General features: G+C 35.5%; 1 protein-coding gene across 9 annotated transcripts in view; it reads right to left on the reverse strand.

Annotated features, from left to right (window-relative positions):
• MACC1 (MET transcriptional regulator MACC1) overlaps window positions 1-24,375 on the reverse strand; it is a 90,127-nt gene that overhangs the window by 7,927 nt on the left and 57,825 nt on the right. For 7 of the 9 annotated variants that reach the window (XM_055589943.1, XM_055589945.1, XM_055589950.1 and 4 more), the window contains 3 exons: window positions 20,448-20,570; window positions 16,932-18,967; window positions 13,000-13,188 (listed from right to left, as the gene is read on the reverse strand). In XM_055589943.1, the coding sequence (XP_055445918.1) occupies window positions 13,000-13,188; window positions 16,932-18,967; window positions 20,448-20,570 (2,348 nt within the window). Of the gene's footprint in view, window positions 1-4,382; window positions 4,413-6,804; window positions 8,210-12,999; window positions 13,189-16,931; window positions 18,968-20,447; window positions 20,571-24,375 lie in introns of those variants that run through there. The other 2 variants (XM_055589949.1, XM_055589948.1) reach the window with 2 other exon arrangements.

Genomic DNA, 24,375 nt, shown 5'->3' on the forward strand with positions numbered 1-24,375 from the left:
GCCCCTACACTCATTAGAAATCCCCTGGAGTCTAAACTATAAGCTACCTAGAAATAGGTATAGTGGTTTTGGACTATAAACACATGGTAAACCATGACTTGTATTAAAACATGAGCACATTTTGCATCCCATTTTTGATCCTATTTGCTGCAAACTAAACCTGGGTATTCCTTCAGTGGAAAATTTGTTCTGCTATATATAATATCATTGGTGGTTCTCAGTACAGATGACACAGAAATACCACTGTGGTACACATTCAATGAACATGTTTGAAATACATTGTTGTTACTTATTTCACTTTTTAAATCAAAATTATTGAGCAACTGCTATAAGGAATTTTATTACAAGAAGGAATAAAATGAATATAGCAGAGCTCTTGTTTTTAGAAGCTTTATAGCATGGAAGGGAGATCGATTCTTGTGGAAACACTGGCCCAATGTATAAATAGACAAGATTTGGTAGTAAATAATAATTAAGAAAAATTCAAAACTACTTGCATATTGTAATTCAGTGTAAGACAAAAAAGTGGCAGTTCCATCAACTGAGAAGCACTATGCTGTAATAAAAAGATGAGCATTGATTTCAGAATCCTGGGTTCATATCCAATTTCCTTTTTCTTTTGGAGTATTCTTGCCTGGAGAATCCCATGCAGAGAGGAGCGTGATGGGCTACAGTCCATAGGGTCTCAAAGAGTAGGACATGACTAAAGCAACTTAGCACCGTATGGCAGACATGGGATAGTTACAGTAAACTTATCAAATTATCAGAGCTTTGAATTTTTATTCTATAAAACTGATAATACTCTCTATGTCTGTGTCCAAAACACCTCATGAAGTGTCTGGCATATAGGATTCATTTAATACTTTTCAATAGGATATGATTGTACTCTTTGGTGACGAAAAGATAAGCAGTAGGGTTTTAGCCTTACTGAGTTTGAAGTAAAGCAGGGGCTATCTGTTATCCCCAATAAGAAACTGAAATAGAGAGATGACCTCTAGGGAGCAGGCAAGGGTTTAGCATAACTCATGCTAAAGTGATGGTGAAGAGCGTGAGAGTAGAGGAAAACGCCAAGGTGGAAAATAAAGGTGTAAAAAGTTTAACCCATAATGAAGTCTACAATTAGGTACCACAATTAAGAAACAGAAGCAATAAAAGGGTGTAGAAAAGCTGGTGTTAGAGTAATAGAAAAATGAAACAGATTGCTTCATGCTGCAAAAGTTAAGGACTGATAGTATCCCCCAAAGGACATTCAGTGGTTTGCTCACACAAATTTATGTTCATGCAGTCTCCCAATTCCATGTTCAGTGACACATTGGAAGGTTATAAAGTCATCCATGTTGGAAGAATTTACACCAAGGAAAGTGGTAAAAGCTATAAATTAGGGCTTTTCCTCCCTGGACAAACTTGTAAAACTTCTACCAGCATGGCACTCTCTCACTGAAGATGTCTCTTTTCTGTTACTTCTGCTACTTGGAACATCAAGTGATGTGGAAACATGAAAGAAAATGGAGGAAATTCAGGATTTTGGCAATTAATAGGACTTTGGTAACCTTGGAGGAGGCAGTTTCAGGAGAGCAGTGAAAGGCAGACTGCAGGTATAAGTAGGTGCCAAGGAACTGGAAGCCAAAGAACAAATGGGTCGCATCTGGAATTTGGAAGTTAAAGAAAGAGAGACAACACTAGAAGTAGAAGTAGTGGAAGATAAAACTATGTTTCAAAGGAAAATAATCTGTAAAAAGTGATATTATATAACTGAAAGGAGAATTTGGTTTGAATCCTAACTTAGGCAGATGGAGAATTTAGGGCTGCTGAGGATTAAAGAGGCAGCAAATGTAACAAACTCAAGGACAAAAGTCAACTTTCTTTAGGCAGAAAAGACATAAACACAGACAAACATTAAAATAATTATGGAGTTGGGGCAGGTAATTAAGGGGGCAAGTATCAAGAATAATTGAGAAGGGATTAGATCAAAAGCATATGTTGTAGTTATGTACTTGATACACTGATGAGAAATATTAAATTTGGGGATCTATATTTTCCCTCAAAAAGCAAACCTCTGCCAAGCACAGTAAATATAACTTTTCCTATATTAAGATTTGCCTTAACAAAGCATGATAGAAGTCCAGCTTTCATCAATGCAATAGTCTAATCAGTTGTTTGTTGTCCTATATGGTATAGATATATGACAATAGGGCTCAAATTCTTAAATACTTACATTTTTCTTTCTTCAGCACTTTTGATTGTCTAAAATCATTCTAGTTTTCTTAGCAAGTGAATATATGTTATCACAGGCAAAGACAAAAAACATAACTTGCATACATTAATTAACTATGGCCTTTATGTCCATCACCAACTCGATGGACATGAGTTTGAGCAAGCTCCGGGAGTTGGTGATGGACAGGAAAGCCTGGCGTGCTGTAGTCCATGGGGTTGCAAAGAGTCAGACACAACTGAGCGACTGAACTGAACTGAAATGATGGACTTTATGAAATTATATCCAAATATACATATACAGTAAGACAACAAAGGATTCTAAACTTTATAATAAATTAAAGAGAAAACAAAATTATTTTCTCTGGAAAAGTTTGAATGAATAAAATGAGTAGAATAAACAATTTTCTTTCTAGGATGATCTAAGTTAAATCTAAAAAAAAAAATTGTAAATGAGTTGTGGACTGCCAAGAACTCTTCCAGGTTTATGTTATCTTATATCTATTCAGTGGATTAAAAATAGTTCTTCCTCTCTTGCTCAATGCTATGATTTAAGGAAAGATATTCAGGAACTCTGCACTAATGCTCTGACTAATCAAAAGGACAACATGCTCTTGAAGGTTTGTTTTTGTTGAATTTTTTCCTAACGACAAAACAATTTCCATCAGCCTTCTCATCTTTATCATAAATATTTGACACAGAATATCATAAATATTTGACATCATTCTCATCTCTTTACTCTTAGACTTTTCATGTTAACTTCATGGTGTTTATGGGTTCATCTTTGAATAGGAAGCATGAGGCTGATGAAAGCTGAGAGTTGTTAATTTCTCATCTCTGTGCTATGATCTCTTTGTATAAAGGGCAGCAGCATCAGTAAAACGTTTAACCTATGAAGTCTGAGCAGTTTCCAAATCCTCAGAATTTTTATAGTAGGAATATGTCTTTGATTTATCTTTCAGATACTAGAAGACAAATAAAAAGGTAAAGGAGCAGTGAAAAAGTGGTGTGTGATGAGAAAAGAAATGAAACAGGATAGTTTTCCAAATTTAGAGTGCTTGTTCCTAAAGGCTAATCAGACGAATTGGATAATGCACTAGATAATGAAATGCAACATGAACAAAAGCAATTCAAATGGAGCAAAGCATTCTTCATCTTATTTTAGCTCATAAAATATGAATAGTATAAAGAATGCAAGTGGTTTTAACTACCTTGAGATAATTACATTTTGCCACATTAAAGAATTAATAATCCACCTACTTTCCTCATGAAACTATAGAAGCAATGTTTCATTTTAAGCACAATTATCTGACATATCAAGGCAAATTTGCCTCATTAGTGATTATTATATGCATTCTATCTTCAGTGCATCATTTACAATATCCAGGTGGTCCTTCCATTACCTGTAGTTGGTAAGTACATAAATATTACTAAAGAGGAGGTTGCCATTATCTTCAGAAAGGAAGGGAGACTAACATATCAGGGGTCCCTATTTCCTTAGAAAGGAGACAGCACTTGGACTTGGTTAAAATTTGACCTAAGATTCTCTTGGAAAAGTCTCTTTGGGCAGAGACAGCTGTGATTGCTCTAGAAATAACCTCTTCAAACTTCAGGGATTATGCATGAGCCAGAAGAAGACAGAAGACCCATTCCTTGCTACTACATCAAAATAGTCTTAGGAAAACCGAGGTAGGAAAACCTAGGTAGGAAACGAGTCCAGGTCACCTGGCTATAAATATGAGGCCATTTCACTAAAGTATTACCACAAATTTATTTCAGTATTAGATTTTTAATAAATACTAAATTAACTCTTATAATCATCTAGGCTTTGGTTTTCTGAATTTTTTTGTGATCGTTAATAATAAAACTTGATAGAGAAAAATCTAAATTCTAATACAAATATTAGTGTTTATAAATACATTTAAAAACATCTTTGTAATATTTAACCTAATATGACTATGACTTCTATTTGATTTTTAGTGTGGTAATCAGATACATCATTGTTGTTGTTTAGTCACTCAGTTGTATCCAACTCTTTGTGACCCCAGGGACTATAGCCCTCCAGGCTCATCTGTCTGTGGAATTTCCCAGGCAGGAATACTGGAGTGAGTTTCCATCTCTTATACCAAGGGATCTTCTTGTCCCATGGATCAAATCTGCGTCTCCTGCATTGGCAGGTGGGTTCTTTACCACTGAGCCACCTGGGAACCCAATTAGATATATAATGCAGAATTAAACCAAATATCATAGGAATACACAGGAATACATTACATTGTGGTGTCTTTTTTCTTTATTCTATCATCTCAAAAAAGAAGGAGTGTATATTTTTAGAATTACAGATTATAGCACCAAGCATTATAGTACTCTACAAAATAAACCATGATAGTCTAAATGTTATGTCACTGTGCCAGATCTCTAGTACAAACAATGAAGATCTGAGAAATTATTCTATTCACTTTACCACTGGTAGATAAATTTCATATAATATTTTCTCTTTTTAAAGAAACTATTAATATATTTCTTACTGTAAAACAGCAGCAAACCATAGACATAAGCACCAAGGCTAGACCTGAGCCAGGCCCAGATACAAAACCAGGCAATACCACATCCTATAAGCAGAGTCCATACGTTGCAGTATGAACCAGAAAACCAGAAGAGTACAAGGATGTTCCTTTTACTTTTTAAAAGAGATATTTTCCAAAGAAAATTAAATGCTGTTAAGCCAGTAAGAAAAATCTGATCAGCCAGGTTTTTTTTTTTCCCTCATTTTTTCCAGGCATTACCATTTGCCAGTCTCTCTGAAAAGAAGGTTTACAATCACTGTGGATTTTTCCCTTATCTACATTCTTTCTATGGTTACTCTTGGATATATTACTTAAAAATTAGTATACTTCATTCCCTTTTTAAAAATCACACATGGTCACATAGTTGTCAAATTCACCTATTCCTCTTAGACAAAATAATAAATAACATGTATTTAGCTATTACAATGTGCAAAGCATTGTCACAAATATTTCACATATTTCAATCCTTCAAACATCTGAAGAATAGGAGAGTATTATTTGCTTCATTTTACAAGAAAAAATGATTCCTAAATACAGTCAAGTAATGTGTCCAAGGTCTTAGCCTAATAGCTGGTAGAGCTGGAACAGAAATCCAGACAAGGAACTTTAACCAATGCTTGGGCAGTCATTCAAGACTCTCCAAAATATATATGTCCAGCCATATCTCCTCATAATTATGAAAATGACCTCTCTCCTCAAACACTCATATTCTCCTCAGTGGTCTCTAGAAGTCACTGTATCCAGAGCCCTGAAATCTCCTTCTAGTCCTCACCAGTTATTAACATGTTACCTATCCTTCAGGACTAAGATATGCCCTCTGAAAGCTCCTGATTGTTTGATTTTCCTTTATTTAGTTAACTCTGAAAAAAGTTATCATCAGTAGAGCACAGTGAATAGAACTGTGTGTAAAACAAAGCTAGATTTAAATCCTAGTCCTGTCACTGATCTGCCACGTAATTCTGGAGAGCTGACACAAATGTATTCACTCAGTTTTCATATCTGCAAAAAGAAAACGGTTTAATGTCTGCCTTGAAAAGTTTGTTGAAGTAAAGGAGACATTGTAAAGAAAATACTCATAATGTTTAGATGACATGCAGTAAACATGCAACAACTATTATTCTCGTTATTATTTATATTTGCTTATTTTAGCATCTAATCATATATGTCTTTGAAATATAACAATGCAAATATTAACAGTCTATCCCAATTCCCATGCCAAATGAAATGTGACTTCAGAGAGAAAAAAATCATATCTTTCATTCTGTGTTTGCTGTAGGTCCTATGTTCCAATGTTGAAAACTGATAATCACAGAAAACATGTTAATTGTATGGATGATTTAAATACTGAATAAGGATACAGAGGTGAGAGTCTAAAAAAGTAAGAATAACTCCATATAGAAGTTTCATCCAGCTATAAAAATAATAATAAAATTACCTGTTTAAGGATTCCTACTTTACCATATTAAAGCTAGACTTAGAATAAAGTGCTCTGAACACTACAGCAGCTAGTTGGAGAATGAGGAGGGAAAAGATTGTAACTAGAAGATAAGACAGAATTATCTTCTCACTGATTAAGTGCAGATGGCAGAACATATAAATATTGCCTGTTACAACTCTCTATAGGTGGATGGTTTCTGAGATGAAAAAATATTACCATTAGGAATATTGACTCCACTGGACTTTTCTATGGGAGGATGGCCCGTTTTGGTAAATCAGATGAGAGATCAGCCTCAGCAGGTTTACTGGTGCCTGTTGAGGTGGAGGTGGAGCCCAGTGGGCACGGCCAGAAGGTAGTTTAAAAGGGGAAGTGAAACTTTAGTGTCCTTGGTGAATAAATGTTCACACTGAATAGGATGGAAAGAGCACAGCCTTTATTGTTAGGCAGGGGATCAATGTGAGACAGTTGCTAAGGAAATCACTTCTGTCATAAATGGTAATAATCTCCAGAAGGTTAAATAAAGAATACCTAGTTTAGGCTGGTGAATATCTTGATCCCAAAATCCCCAGCATTCTACTTGTAACATACAACTGCTTTTTAATATAGACTTATTTTTTAAATATTTTATTGCTACCTATTTTAAAAAAAAAATAGGCTCAGAAAAAAATTTTACTAACATTCACAGGAAATTTTTCTTTGTATAGTGTACATATACATTTTTCTCAAAATAAATACTCTGAAAAACACGTTTTGCTTATAATCATATTCTAGGTTGTGTAATTTTGCTTTTTATGTAGGAATTGTGACATCATTAGAAAAATTGAATAAGTTTCCTTAAAATTTTACTTGGGGAGATGGTTAATTTAAAATTGTCATTCTTAGAAATCTCCAGAGAGAAGCTTTTTTCATCTTATAAAAGAATAAAAAGTGGCCAAAAGAAAAATGTGACACTCTTTTGATAATCCATTCTTAAATTGGCTGAGGCGTTGAGGCAAATTTTGATAGAATCATGACATGGCTTGAAAAAAAATGAAATGAGCTTTTTAAATTCCCCATCCCAACCATAACTCCCAGCTCTGCCACTCAGCCACTATACTGTATTTGAATTGGTGGTCAATGTGTAGGGGTTAAAGTATCAGGACTCCAAAGTCAAAGGTCTGTGCTCCAAACTTGGTTCTGTGAGTTTCTAGCTATGCACATTTGAGAAAGTTACTTAGCCTCCCTACAGCTTAGATAACATTAGTATCCACCCCACAAGTTTTTTGTTGAAAGGATTAAGTAAGTTAATTTTTGAACTGTTACTGGAATAGCGACTGGCACAGAGTAAGTGCCAGATAACTGTTAGATAAAATAAAAATAGAACAAAGGAAAAAGGGAGAAGTTGAACAGCAAGGAAAGTGAGTGAAAAGAAGCTGATTGTAGGCACTGGCACACATAGGAGGAAATTTTCTAAATGTGTGTCCACTGAGGAAGTGAGATAAAGGAAATAAAAAGCATGGGAACCACAAGAACTTGTTATCTCCTTGCCCCAATTTCAATTCCCTCCCTCTGCACACCCTATCCAGAATAAAAGTATGTTTTGAAATCAACTGCTTAACCTGTAAATTAATCTTATTGAAGAATCATCTTCTCCTTAAGAAAAAAATATTGTACAGGTTTTTTTCTTTTTTTCAGAGACCTGGAAACCAGCATACATTTACCCTTTACAGTACGTAGTCTAAAAGGTAAAGATTTTTATAGATTATTTGGAATAACTTCAAGCCAATATACTATGAATTAGTTTCTAAACATTTAACCATATGCACCAAAGTGATGGGGGCTTCCCGGGTAAAGCTCAGCGGTAAAGAAGACATCTGCAATGCAGGAGCCGCAGGAGACGTGGGTTAGATCGCTGGGTCGGGAAGATCCCTTGGAGGAGGGCGTGGCAACCCACTCCAGTATTCTTGCCTGGAGAATCCCATGAATAGAGGAGCCTGGCGGGCTACAATCCATAGAGCTGCAAAGAGTCAGACAGGACTGAAGCGACTTAGCACGGCAAGCACCAAAGTGAAGATTGTTAGTGCTTATCGCAATAAATTAAACAATAGGGCCTAGAAAGACACACAGAGGTTTTCCTTTCTGCTTCTGAGTATTTATCAGCCTCAGGCACAGACTTAGTCATTCGTGATTTGGGCTGTGCTAAAGTAAATAAAGGAAAAGTAGGCTGTTAGCTGGCCTCTATGAAGATTTGCGGGGAAGACAAACTGAAAACAACCACAATTTGAGAGAAGTTGGATATTTAACAAAATTTTTTGATAAACAACTCTTAAGTAAAATCTTTTTAAAAAGAGAGCTTAATGAGAAAAAAAAACAAGCCCTGATTTCAACTGGACAATTTTTTTTGGAAAAAAAAATTTTTTTTTAACAACTGTTTTAGGTTCACAGCAAAATTGAGAGGAAGATACAAAGATTTCCCATTTATCTCCTGCCTCCACACAGGCATAGCCTTCCCCACTATCAACATCCTTCACCATAGTGGTATATTGGATACAACTGATGAATCTACACTGATACATCATAATCACTCAAAGTCCATAGTGTAGGGTTAACACCTAGCTTTGTACATTCAATTGGTCTGGACAAATATAAAATGATATGTATTCATCACTATGGTATCATATTGAGTTTTTTCACTGTCGTAAAAATCCTTTGTATTCTGCCTATTTATTCCTCTCTTCCAAACTCTGGCAACCATTGATTTGTCTCCATAGTTTTGACTTTTCCAGAACATCATATATTTGGAATCGTACAGTATATAGCCTTTTCAGATTGGGTTCTTTTCTTTAGTAATGTTATTTGAAGGATCTTCCATGTCTTTTCATGGTTTGATAAGTCATTTTTTTATGTGCTGAATAAAACTTCATTGTCATGTAATATTCTATTATACCACAGTGTACTTATCCATTCACATTCACCTACTGAAGGACATCTTGGTTACTTCCAGGTTTTACTAATTATGAATACAGAAGCTGTAAACATTCATGTACAGGTTTTTGTGTGGACGAAAGTTTTCAATGCCTTTGAGTAAATACCAAGGAGCAGGACTGATGGATCATATACCAAGAGTACATTTCATTTGCCGGAAACAGCCAAGATACTCCAAAGTGACTGTGTACTTCCACGAGCAATGAATGAGGGTTCCTGTTACTCATATTCTCAGTAGCATCTGGTGCGGTCAGTGTTCTGGATTTTGGCTACTCCAATAGGTGTGTGAGTGTGTGTTTGTGCTCAGTTGTATCCGACTCTTTGAGACCCCATGGACTGTAGGCTGCCGGGCTCCAGTCTGCAGACACACACTGCACACACAGTTGACACAGTTACTTACAGTAAGAAAATTTTCTCAAGAAATTAACACCCAGTTCTATGCTCAAAAAGGAAGCAGAAAATATAGATTTTGCTTCCTATCAAGTCATTATCTAACTAGAGAGATAATTTTTCCTTAACTGAAATATCTTGAAAATGTTTGCACTCATGTGAAACAGAGATACAGGCCATTTTATATGTACTCATCACTGGAATATTTTTATTTCAGTCACTCATTTGCGACCCCACGAACTGGAGCATGTCAGGCTTCCTAGTCCATCACCAACTCCCGGAGCTTCTCAAACTCATGTCCTTTGAGGCGGTAATGCCATCCAAGCATTCATCATCCATCGTCCCCTTCTCTTCCTGCCTTCAATCTTGCCCAGCATCAAGGTCTTTTCCAATAAGTCAGTTCACATCAGGTGGCCAAAGTATTGGAGCTTTATCTTCAGCATCAGTCCTTCCAATGAATATTCAGGACTAATTTCCTTTAGGATTGACTGGTTTGATCTTCTTGTGTCCAGGGGACTCTCAAGAGTCTTCTCCAATACCACAGTTCAAAAGCATCAATTCTTCAGTGCTCAGCTTTCTCTATGGTCCAAACCTCACATCCATACATGATTACTGGAGAAACCATAGCTTTGACTAGATGGACCTTTATTGGCAAAGTAATGTCTCTGCTTTTTGATACACTGTCTAGGTTTCTCATAGCCTTTCTCCAAGGAGCAAGTGTCTTTAATTTCATGGCTGCAGTCACCATCTGAAGTGACTTTGGAACCCAAGAAAATAAAGTCTGTCAGTATTTCCATTGTTTCCCCATATATTTGCCATGAAGTGATGGGATTGGATGCCATGACCTTCATTTTTTGAATGTTGAGTTTTCAGGTAGCTTTTTCACTCTCCTCTTTAACCTTCATCAAGAGGCTCTTTAGTTCTTCTTGGCTTTCTGACATAAGGGTGGCTTCATGTGCATATCTGAGCTTTTTTGGTATTTCTCCCAGCAATCTTGATTCCAGCTTGTGCTTCATCCAGCCTGGCATTTTACATGATGCACTCTGCACCCTGTTAAATAAGTAGGGTGATAATATATAGCCTTGATGTACTTCTTTCCCAATTTGGAACCAGTCCATTGTTCCATGTCCAGTTCTAATTGTTGCTTTTTGACTTGCATACAGATTTCCCAGGAGGCAGGTCAGGTGGTCTGGTATTCCCATCTCTTTAAGAATTTTCCACAGTCTGTTGTGACCCACACAAAGGCTTTAATGGAGTCAATGAAGCAGAAGTTGATGTTTTTCTGGAATTGTCTTGCTTTTTCTGTGACCCAAAGGATGTGATCTCTGGTTCCTCTGCCTTTTCTAAATCCAGTTTGAACATCTGAAAGTTCTAGGTTCATGTACTGTTGAAGACTAGATAGGAGAATTTTGAGCATTACTTTGCCAGCATATGAGATGAGTAAAATTGTACAGTAGTTTGAGCATTCTTTGGCATTGCCTTTCTTTGGGATTGCAATGAAAGCTGACCTTTTCCAGTCCTGTGGCCACTTGTGAGTTTTCTAAATTTGCTGGCATATTGACTGCAGCAATTTAACAGCATTATTTTCTAGGATTTGAAATAGCTCAGCTGGAATTCCATCACCTCCACTAGCTTTGTTCATAGTGATGCTTCCTATGATCCACTTGACCTCACACTCCAGGTGGTCTGGCACTAGGTCAGTTATTATACCATCATGGTTATCTGGGTCATTAAGATCTTTTCTGTATAGTTCTTCTGTGTATTCTTGCCACCTCTTAATATTTTCTGCTTCTGTTAGTTTCATACTGTTTCTGTCTTTTATTGCGCCCATCTTTGCATGAAATGTTCCCTTGGTATTTCTAATTTTTTTTTGTATTTCTAAATGTTTTGTTCCCTTGGTATTTCAAATTTCTAGTCTTTCCCATTCTGTTGTTGTCCTCTATTTCTTCGTATCGATCACTTAGGAAGGCTCTCTTGTCTCACCTTGCTGTTCTTTGAAACTGTGCATTCAGATGGATATTTACTTTTCTCCTTGCCTTTTGCTTCTCTTTTTTTTCTCAGCTCCTTAGACAACCATTTTGCCTTTTTGCATTTCTTTTTCTTGGGGATGGTTTTGATCTCAGCCTCCTGTACAGTGTTACGAACTTCTTCCATAGTTCTTCAGGCACTCTTTCTATCAGCTCTAATCCCTTTAATCTGTCACTTCTACTGTATAATCGTAAGGGATTTGATTTAGTCAATAAAAAAATGACTCATATGTCTTTATGGTAAATAGAGAAAATATTTATATAACTTACACTGAATAGTATACTTTGTTTTAATATTAATAAAAATTTTGAATTTTACGTATTTGCTTTGTTTTACATGCTGTGAGAAATGGAATATTTCCTGCCATACCAGCAAACAAGGATCACAGTCATCAGGGATTCCAGTCCTTCAAATGTGAATTTCTGAGTCCTAAGGGTACCCAGGAAGAGTACCTGAGCTCTCTGGCCCATTGGGCCACAGTCACTCCCTACAGTGAGCATGGAGGAATTCAGGGTGTGAAAAATGCAGGATGCTGGGCCCAGATGGCTGAGATGCATATTAAAGGAATGATTTCAGTAAGCCCAGACTCTTGTATTTTCCCATACACAGAAAAGTGCTACATTCCTTAACTTGAGATATCTGGTTTTCTGTAATTTACCAAATACTTTTGATGTTCAGACTACCTGCCCATTGTTGCAAACTTCTATATGACCTGACTCTTCCCCCCACTTCCTCAGAGCAGTTCTTTCAGGGCTGCTCAAGATGCTGCCTCCCAGGATTAACTTTGCAAAATTTCCAAATAAAACATAACTCTCAACTTTTAGTTTGTGACTATATTTTAAGTTGACATCTGTCATTCTGTATTTGATGTCTGTAGTTACTGTATGCAAAATTGTGAAGGAGATAGATAACGCACACAGATATCTCTAGCTATTGTTACCAATGACCTCACACCATTTACTCTCTTAAATGTTTTTTTGTCACCAAACATTATTTACCACCAATGACTGATTCTATTTTTGAAGCTGATAAACACTTACTATTGTGTCTCTTTTTCTTGTCCTGACTGTGTCCCAACTCTTTCCTTCAAAGTTTATCTTTTCTCTGCCTCAAGTTCTTATAGCCCTTCATAACAACTGCCTATCTCATTTGGTCAATTTATTTGATAAAAGGCCATATGCAATCCAGTAGGAGAAACATCAATATATCTTAAAGGTTCTTAATACCATTAAAGAGTGACATGAGTATATTTCAGATAACATCAATGGTTATAGATTCAGTGATTTCAGTGAGTGGATCCTTTAGGACACTCCCTCAATTAGTTAGTATATGCAGTGGATTCTTGACTGCATTTGATTTACTTTGTCTGCAGTTTTTTACTACTTAGATGAACAGAAATCTTACCTCTACAGCCACATTTCCAGATTTTCCTTGGTGTGGAATTTCATATGCCTCCATTTGTTGCTTTGTGAGTCGCACTAACTTTTCAGCTAGTTCCCTCCAGTCTTTCCCAAGCTTGACAGCTGAAGTCAGAATTGCAGCCTCTTGAACAAGATGCACTACTAATCCTTGGCAATCAATCTTCAGCAGAGCCTGCAGCAACAACTACATGTCATAATTTAAAGCAAATAATTTGAACTTTTATCTAGAAATTAAATTTGTTATTACATATTGTGGAAACTGGCACCTTTTTTTCACCACACATATATTTGAGTTTTCTAAAATTCAAAGAGTTGATTTACTTTTAAGCAAATCCAACAAGCAAAATACAGAGGATACAAACTAGATCAGAATTAAGGGGAGTTTCAGGGCTAATTTGGTAACTAATTTAGGGCCTTAAGTAAACCACTCAACTAGTATGTCTCTTAATATCCTTAATTACCAAAGGAGGAAGTTGAATTAGCCACTTCCAAAGATACCCTGAGGTTTTAGCAGTTAATAATTTATTAACCCATGATTATTCACTATACAAACAGTAATTACTTTCCTTCCAGAGGACTGGCTATAGGATTTCTAGAGTGAGCACACAGCTGTTGGTAAATACTATTTAATTTTTTAATCAAAATATGATTTAAAACTCCCCAGAATTATATGTATTGCATAAAAATGAGAAACTTAGACAACCTTCAACAAAGCTATTGCTATTAATAATTTAAAAATTTAACTCTCTTCCTTTACCATCAATGTGCTGCTGCTGCTAAGTTGCTTCAGTCGTGTCCGACTCTGTGCAACCCCATAGACGGCAGCCCACCAGGCTCCCCCGTCCCTGGGATTTTCCAGGCAAGAGTACTGGAGTGGGTTGCCATTGCCTTCTCCGTACCATCAATGTAGTTAATGCTAAATTTAAATCCAAGGTATCAAATATAAAACACTTAGGTTTCAACAATGCAAAAGAGAAAACCTTCAGACTCTTTTTTTCTTCCTTAATTAAGCATTGAGCTTTGTCAGTCGCCACATGTTTCAAACAAGTCTACGAGTTTCTCTTTTGTCTTGAATATATTTCTAAAGTACAAGATGAGATTTATCTATCTTTCTTTTCTGTTCAAATAAAAATGTTCAGTAGTCCCTCATCATTTAATGGCACTTAAAAGCTTTTTACTTATTGTTTCATTATGAAACAAAAAGTACAAATGAATGACTGAGTGAAGCAACTATTCAAGTCCAAGGAATGTTCATTCTTATGGATGCATTAGGAGACCTACCCATGATCTCTATACGTGGACTATATTTATCCATAAATTTATGGAGAGGAGTTGTGACCTCAGGGAGAAGCAGTGCTGAGACAGCAGGCCCCTGAGGGTGCTTTTAGTAAACTGTGGAGTGGGTTTAGCTTATCCCAGTTCCTTGTTTTAAGGAAAATAAATTTGCACTTAAAAGTTATAAAACCTAAGTTTAAAATCCAACTCCACAAAGAATAGGAATTTAGATAAATCACAAAATGTCTCTATTTAATGACTTTTAAAATGGATACGATAGTAATACTACCCCATGTAACCCCCTAAAATCATTATGAAAGTTGAATTAGATGCTGAAGTTCTTAGAGTGTCAAATTCCAAAATATATAAAGACAGTCTTAATGTCTAGATGTGATTAAGGAAATTGTAACCCACAATCTTTATAAGTTCATTTCCAGCTACTCCAAGCTGGAATCTCAAGTATACAATCCAAGAAAAAGGTACTCCTAATTCCATTGACTGTATAGTCCATGGGGTTGCAGAGTTGGAAGCAACTGAATGACTTTCACTTTCACTTTTCACTATACAAATAAATTTTCAAGAAGTAGCATCTATATCATACGCTTCATCATCTTCTGGTTAGATAACTAGGCCTTAGCTCTTTCCTTTCAGAAATTTTGAAGCCTCCACTGAGGCACAACATGAAATTGTAGGAACTACTCCCTTAAACGAGCTCTCCACCAGCACTGTCTAGTTAGTCACCAAAGTGACTCAACTATCATACAGTAACATAGAGTAAGTGTAACCCAGCTTAAACTTTAAGACCATTTGGTCAATATAAACTTTTCTGCCACAAAGAGAAACAAGAAAGCAATTTTCAGTTCAAATTTTCATGGGTCCATGCTGAACACAAGCTATGCAAGGTCATGAGCTATTGCAAAATGCATGTGCAGCTTCAACCAGGTAGATCAGCCAATGACTGTAAATACCCCGGATTACGTGAGAATGCATCACACCATCATAAAACCACCTATTTAATTGGATATTAGGTTTTAAAAATTCACCCTTCTCAGTATCACTGTAGAATCATAAAAACAATTGAAGAGTATCTGTGTGTGTGTTAGTTAGTCGCTCAATCATTACCTGACTTTTTGCAACCCCATGAACTATAGCCCACCAGACTCCTCTGTCCATGGAATTTTCCAGGCAAGAATACTGGAGTGGGTTGCCATTCCCTTGTCCAGGGGATCTTCCTGACCCCGGGATTGAACCCAGAGCTCCCACACTGCGGGCAGATTCTTTACCATTTGAACTACCCAGGAAGCCCATAAGCCCACATATATATATACTATATATATATGTATATAGTGTATATATATACATATACACTATATACATATATAGTGTGGCAAGGGGTTTATTCTGTGATGTTAACAATAGCTAACATGATATAGTGTGTATATATATATATAGTGTACACTATATCATGTTAGCTATTGTTAACATCACAGAATAAACCCCTTGCCAAAAATTTTTTCTCCCATTTTGCACTTTGATTAAAACTTGACTCCTCTACATGAATCTGCCTCACCTTACATGAACCACTCATCTCTTATAGGCCACCAGTTTTGCAGTTATAATGATACTTACTACACACCAATACACATACTTAAATATCTTTATATATATATATATATGTACATTGTTAAAAACTTTATTTCAGGGAAATATAGTGGTTTTATGTGTGGCTTTGGAACCAAAAAGATTTCAAATCCCATCTCTGATACTAACCAAATGGCAGATCTTGGGCAAGTTGCCCAACCTCCCAAGACTCTGTTTCCTCTATTTGAAGATGGAGATACTAACTAGACTTATCCTGTATAGTGGTTAAAATGGCCAAATGAAAGAGTATGTATACAGTGCTGGGCACAGTGCCAAATATATAGAGATCCTTAGGAAAGTGGTATATATCATTATTATTATTTATGCAGTCACATTTTAGCCATTTTTAGAAATATGCTCTTGATTTTTTTTAATAAATTACTGAATATCCAAATGCTAGGCAAAACAGTTCTTCATGTTTTTTATAGTTCTCTGCTGAGCCTTACATTGGGGTGAATGCTATGTTGAAAAAAACATGATTCTTAGAGTACTATTAAAACATAAAGATTAAGAAGAGAATTAGCAATATCACTTTTGGATTGTGATGCACCACATACATAAGACAAATGTTAAATTGCTAAAGTTAAGGATATCGGTGATATGTCTTAAAACACTAAAAAGTGAGTCTACAACAATGCCCAAGTTAAGTAGTTTTGTTTCAGTTTTGTCTTATTTACTTTCATGTAATTGGAACTCCTCTGATATTTTAAAAGCTATCTAAATATTTGAGAGAGAAAAAAAGCGATCTCTTAATTGTTATGTTTTAGCACAAACAGAATCTTTAATCTTCCATTAAAGGATGATCCTTGGGGGCCTAGTTTCTGGGAAAATCACAATTGAATGTCAAATCTAAGAAACTAGTTATCTGATCTTGTATGCAAAGCTCTGAAGTGACTTCAATTAACTTGAGAAACTACTCTCATATGTTTACTTATAAATATTGCCAAGTTAATAAATTTCTCTACGGTAAGTAAATTCCTGTGATCAAGCAATACTCACCACAGTAAGTTCATAAAGAAACTTCCTGGCATTTCTATCTGCATGGCAATCTTCCTTTAACTTCTTTACAACATAAGCAACTTTTTCTGATTCTTTGTCTGCTTGTAGTTGATCAAAGTCTTCTAGTGCCAGATGTGAATAGCCTAGGACATAAGCTAAAATTTTCCAATCATACACTTTTTCTGACACCAAGGTCAAGACAACTGAGTAGATGTAAGTCAGTTTTTTAAGAGGCAGGGTAATTTGTTCAAGAAGATTCTGGGTTGTGAAGACATTATCTGACATAGACATTACTTGTTCCTTTGCAATCACCCTGATGTTTTTGCAATGTAAAAGTCCAATCTTACCTCTCAGGACTCCCACATACCATTCTTTCACTTTGGACTGTCCAATGGCTTTTACTTTACCTTCTCCAAGAAGAGCTACTGTGTCCCCTTTGAAATATTCAAGTAAGTATTCAATCTTATTTTGTCTTATCACTGTCTTCTGGGTTATTCCATAGCTGGTAAAGTTCAATTTTTTGTCTTGAAATGTAGGATATTTAACATGCACAGTTGGTAATAAAGGAGAAGATTTGATTTCCTTCTTCTTCTGCAAATCACTTGGCAGATTTGACAGACTTTTTAGGTTCGGAGCTGGATCAGGTGAAGTTATAAAGAACTGTGTAATTGGCCTACCACTGCGAGGCTCCACCTTAACACAGAAAACAAACAAGTGCATTTCTCTGGAGTCAACTAAAGAGAAGAAAAATTGTTGATGAACTACTTCACCTGATTGCAAGTGCTTTTGCTTAACTTCTTTCCTTTTTCTTTCTGCTTTTACTTCAAAATCAGGATCACATGATAAGACAGATATATTTAAATCTTGTGGCTTTTCAAGTAAGAAGGAATGCTTCCCCCAGAGCTGAAACACAACTGGAGATGTGTTGGGTTTCCCACCTTTTTTAATATCAGAGATAGTAAGCTTTCCTGGCATATAACTATGTCCACAAACTGTGAAAACAGCAGTGAAACTGGGGTGGATATATTTGGGTCCATAAATTCCAACTGAAATTGTTTTGTGGATATAATCCCAAATGGTGGCAGCTGGTGATTGAGTACCTTTAGTTTGTGCGGCAACCACTAGATACATCACTTGACTTAAGTCTACTAGCTTGACCTGGATGGTGTCTTTATAAATGTAGCAGTTGTTTAATACTTTGAAAGGGCCTTCTTTATCCAGACTGTGTAAACACACTATTTCTGCCATGACTTGGCTGAAAGGATCCCTTTTCACTTCAGCCCCAATTTTCATCTCCAGCAAAATGGCTTCCATTGTGTTAAGGTTACCTAACATGATTTCCAACAGTGGGCTTATGGTGCATGAAAGATCATGGTTAAGCTTTTGTGGAGGATCTAGAAAAGCCCTTAGAGATACTTCTTGGAATTCTCCCACAGCTACATGGCCCTGGGGCACATGAACAGTGATATCTGATTCAGGTAATTGTACTGACCCTCCTTGGTGGTTTAATTTGCAAAGTACTGTAGTCTCTGCAACTTGTGTTTGGGCCCATCCAGGACTCTGATTAATTGTACTCAAATCCAGGCAGGAACGGGCAAGGTGGCGGTGACTTAACCAAGCCATTTTATAAGCCTCTCGATCATTTTGAAGCCATTCTAAGTCTTGTTCTAAGATCTGGTCAAAGTTATGTATATTCTGATGGGCATGTGCTGTGTCATCCAAAATGTCCAAAAGTTCTGAAACACTTTTAGATCTTCCAGATTTCCTTGAGGAAGACTGCCTAAGCAACCGATGCACATCGAGTTCATCACCAGAGGAATCAAAAGAGTTTCCAGTTTCTATTTCTCTAAAAAAAAGAAGAGGATCTTCCTTCAAGATAGAAATATTCTCTCTCTTCTGGTTATTTCTTAGCTGAGTTATATCATCCAAAAATGGGTTTGATGCAGACAGTTCATTCCAGAATGGATTTGTAGCACTGGAAGCATTATTGCCATGAAGTGTGAAATCCTCTGGCCAATCAAGAGGCAAACCTGGATCTGGACATTCATGTTATTTAAACCAAAATAAAGCAAAACAAAGATGAAATGGCATTCTGATATACAACCAAGATTAATTTTTACTAAAGCTTAAAAATTGAAAGAATTTTTATTTGTCTTTGATCTCCAGTCTAAGTACTACAAAATCAATGTTAATTTCGGTCAAATTTTTATGTTGAGAGGAAAGAGAAATAGTTCGACCAGGTTATTTTGACTATATGTAACATTATTTTATTTTATGACACTATGATTTATAAACAAAAATATTTAGAAATTTCAATAATAATCATTTAACACATATTCGTGAAAATGACCCAGACTACATACATTTATGCCTTGTTTAATATGTCATTTTCATAAATGAATACCTCTAATAAACAGAATAATTTATTCTATTATCCAGATTTTTCTAAATATACAGTGGTTGGTCTCATTACATCTAGATTATTTATTTAACATTTTCTTTCCTGATAATATTCAATATGTGAAAAATATCAAATATATCTATAAACAGCTAAAATGTTAAAAAAAATAACAAACTAGACAAGCATGGATTCCTTAGAATATTTTCTGAAAATTTCATATTGATAAATTTTAACAGGTTGAATTTTTTTTCATTAAAAGTGAACATTTCATGAAAATAAGCACTGAAAAACTAGGCCACCATTAGATTTACTACTTGAAGGAATTCATTGAGCTTTTTAAAGTTTAAAATGGCAAAGAACAGGCTTATTACCACCACAAAAGGGAAATACACTGTTACTTTGGAAAGTGCGTATTTTAAGAATCAGCAACACATTCAAATACTTATATATCAACTATAATGAATTTCTATATGTCTCAAAAATACTGAATATTTATGTTTAGAGCAAATTATATTTGATCACTTTTTCAATAAATATTGATAATGATTCTGTGGACTTTGTAAAATTGTGGCTGCTTTAGATAAAATGAAAGCTAAAATAGAAAAAATGAGTTCAAGTAAGCTTTCAGACATTTTTGTTTGTTATATATAGAACTATGTATTGACTGAAATTAGTTTTAAGTGTCATATATTAAAAATGCTAAGATACATTTTGAAAAACAATTGCTGCATTTCTTTTATTTTTACACTTTTCTTCAAATCCAGGACCTTCAAACTCTCTTAAAAAATACATTTCCTCTGAGAATCTATTCAATTCTTTCATACTGGATTTGTTGGCCCACTGCAACCTACAGATGTCTCTTTAACCTCAAAATTCACTGTATTTACTGCATATACTGCTCATTTAATAAAGAACTTTGTCTCCTTATAATACTTATCATTACCTGTTTTATTTTGACTATTTTATTTTTCTCATCTTTTTAATGATAGTGTAAGTATCTCAATGATAAAGTTGTGATTTTACAATTCTCTTAATTGTAACACTTTTCAGCAGTAGTCCCCCAATAATTAGTTGTGATGGATAAAAAAATTTTCAATAATTATAAATTCCTGTACCTGTAATATCACAATTTTTTGAGGATTTTTGGGCTTCCATGTCAAACAGATTTCCTTCAGACATACTTCGTGAAATTCCTCCTGACCAAAAATGGGCTTTTTCATTGGTTAACATTATTCCACCTACAAAGTAAACAATATATAGGCATATATATTTGTTATATATATATATGTATGTATATTTCTTATAAGATAATATAAACAGGTTGGCATAGAAACCAAACTCAAAGAAATCCACAGATTTAAATAGAAAACTACATATAAAAATACTCTGCATAGATCCTATGCTTCTGGTAGGATGCTTGACTAGATATCCTGATACAGATATTAATACTCCATTGAAAAACACTCAGATCCTGGATTAATAGCAACAAACAAACCTAGAAATGCATTAGGGATACTATACTATAAAAAAATGTAATAATGAAAAACCCAAGGATAACAAAAAGAATAGTAAGTTGAAACTCCACTAAATAAGCATTTCTTGTTTGATGACTGAAAAACTAAAAAAATCATTAAACTAGATGGTCTCTCCAAATCTTCCTATAAATTCAATGCAGTTCAAGAAAAATCACATATTACATACATGTTTGTAACTTAGGCTGTTTTGAAAATTATGAAGAAAAGCAAAGGACTATTCAAGAAGGACATGATAGAAATGATGTGTGATACCAGATATCATAATTTATTAGACATAAGTGCTAAGTAAGACAATGTGGATTGGAACAGAAATATACTAAGGATACACAATATCCCCAGAAGTAGTATCACCCTTAAACAAGAACTTAATATTTATATATGATAGAGATAGGCAGGCAGAGCAGTGTGGAAATAGATAATTCAATAAACAGTGATGGTACAATTGATGGTTCATGCTGAAAAAAAATTACATTGATCATATGCAAAAATTTATTCTAAGAGATTTAAAGACTGAAAAGCAAAATTTTAAAAGTAGAGTCTAAGGATTTATCTTGATGCCGTTTAGAAACAATTTTTAAGCAAAGCACAAACACAAAGCAAACCATAAAAAAAAAGAATGAGCTATCCTATATATCAAAGGACATTGTTCACAAAAAGTACAAACAAGCCAAAAACTGGGAGATGATATTTTCATTATATATGACTGAAGACGAAAAAAGGATTGGATTCCAACATATATTGAAGACTTCTACAAATCAATCAGCAAAATAAGACATTACAAAAAAAAAATTGAAACAATATCTGAATAAGGATTTCTCACAAAAAGCATAAATAATCAATCCCTAAATATATTAAGATTGAAGGCAAGAGGAGAATGTTGTTCAGTTGCTAAGTTATGTCTGACTCTTTGCAACCCCATGGAGTTTAGCACATCTGGCTTCCTTGTTCATCACCATCTCCCGCAGCTTGCTCAAACTTATGTTCGCTGAGTCAGTGCTGCCATCCAACCATCTCATCCTCTGTCGTTTCCTTTTCTTCATGCCTTCAATCTTTTCCAGCATCAGGGTCTTTTCTAATGAGTCAGTTCTTCACATCAGGTAGCCAAAGTACTGGAGCTTCAGCTTCAGCATCAGTCCTTCCGAAGAATATTCTGAATTGATTTCCTTCAGGATTGACTGGTTTGATCTCCTTGCTGCCCAAGGGACTCTCAGGAGTCTTCTCCAACACCACAGTTCAAAAGCATCAATTCTTCGGCACTCAGCTTTCTTTATGGTCCAACTCTCACATCCATACATGACTACTGGAAAAACCATAGCTTTGACTAGATGGGCCTTTGCTGGCAAAGTAATGTCTCTGCTTTTTAATATGCTGTCTAGGTTGGCCACAGCTTTTCTTCCAAGGACCAAGCGTCTTTTAATTTCATGGCTACAGTTACCACCTGCAGTGATTTTGGAGCCCAATAAAATAAAGTTTGTCAGTGTTTCCATGTTTCCCATCTAATTTGCCATGAAGTGATGGGACAAGATGCCATGATCTTAGTTTATTAAATACTGAGTTTTAAGCCAGCTTTTTTACTGTCTCCTTTCACCATCATCAAGAGGCTCTTTAGTTCCTCTTCGCTTTCTGACTTAAGGATGGTGTCATTTGCATATATGAGGTTACTGATATTTTTCCCAAAAATCTTGATTCCAGCTTGCAATTCATCCAGTCCAGCATTTTGCATGATGTACTCTGCATATAAGTTAAATGAGCAGAGTGACAGTATACAGCCTTGACATACTTCTTCCCCATTTTGGAACCAGTCTGTTGTTTCATGTCCAGTTCTAACTGTCACTACTTTTTTATTTATTTATTTTTCATTGAAGGATAATTTCTTTACAGAATTTTGCTGTTTTCTGTGAAACCTCAACATGAATCAGCCATAGGTATACATATATCCTCTTCCTTTTGAACCTCCCTCCCATCTCCCTCCCCATCCCACCACTCTTTGTCGACACAGAGTCCCTGTTTGAGTTTCCTGAGCCATATAGCAAATTCCAGTTGGCTATCTATTTTACATATGGTAATGTAAGTTTCCAAGTTACTCTTTCCATACATCTCATCCTCTCCTCCCCACTTCCCATGTCCATAAGTCTATTCTCTATGTATGTTTCTCCACTGTTGTCCTGTAAATAAATTCTTCAGTACCATTTTTCTAGATTCCATATATATGCGTTAGAATATGGTATTTCTCTTTCTGACTTACTTCACTCTGTATAATAGGTTCTAGGTTCATCCACCTCATTAAAACTGATTCAAATGCATTCCATTTTATGGCTGAGTAATATTCCATTGTATGTATGACCACAACTTCTTTAGCCATTCATCTGTCGATGGACATCTAGGTTGCGTCCATATTCTAGCTATTGTAAATAATGCTGCAATGAACAATAGGATACATGTGTCTTTTTCAATTTTTCTTTCCTCAGGGTAAATGCCTAGGAGTGGGATTGCTGGGTCATATGGTGGTTTTATTGATAGTTTTTTAAGGAATCTCTATACCGTCCTCCATAGCGGCTATATCAATTAACATTTCCACAAACAGTGCAAGAGTGTTCCCATTTCTCCATACCTTCTCCAGATTTATTGTTTGTAGACTTTTTGATCACGGACATTCTGACTGGAGTGAAGTGATATCTCACTGTAATTTTGATTTGCATTTCTCTAACAACGAGCGATGTTGAGCATCTTTTCATGTGTTTGTTAGCCATTTGGATGTCTTCTTTGGAGAAATGCCTGTTTGGGTCTTTATCCCACTTTTTGATTGGGTTGTTTGTTTTTCTGGTATGAGTTGTATGAGCTGCTTGTATATTTTAGATATTAATCCTTTGTCAGTTGTTTCATTTTCTATTATTTTCTCCCATTCTCAGGCCTGTCTTTTCTCCTTGCTTAGAGTTTATTTTCTGTCCAAAAGGTTTTAAGTTAAATCACGTCCCACTTGTTTACTTTTGTTTTTATTTCCATTACTCTAGGAAGTGGGTCATAGAGGATCTTGCTTTGATTTATGTCACCAATGTTCTGCCTATGTTTTCCTCTAAGAGTTTTATAGTTTTTGGTTTTACATTTAAGTCTTTAATCCATTCTGAGTTTATCTTTGTGTATGGTGTTAGGAAGTGTTCTAATTTCATTCTTTTACAGGTAGCTGTTCAGTTTTCCCAGCACCATTTATTGAAGAGGCTGTCTTTGCCCCATTGTATATTCTTGCCTCCTTTGTCAAAAATAAGGTACCCATAGGTGCATGGGTTTATTTTTGGGCTTTCTATCTTGTCCATTGGTGTATATTTCTGTTTTTGGCCAGTGCCATACTGTTTTGATGACTGTAGCTTTGTAGTATAATCTGAAGTCAGGAAGGTTGATTCCTCCAGGTCCATTCTTTCTCAAGATTGCTTTGGCGATTCAGGGTCTTTTGTATTTCCATATGAATTGTGAAATTTTTTGTTCTAGTTCTGTGAAAAAGGCCAATGGCAAC

The sequence above is a fragment of the Bubalus kerabau genome, chromosome 8 (assembly GCF_029407905.1).
Source record: "Bubalus kerabau isolate K-KA32 ecotype Philippines breed swamp buffalo chromosome 8, PCC_UOA_SB_1v2, whole genome shotgun sequence".
Taxonomy (NCBI): domain Eukaryota; kingdom Metazoa; phylum Chordata; class Mammalia; order Artiodactyla; family Bovidae; genus Bubalus; species Bubalus kerabau.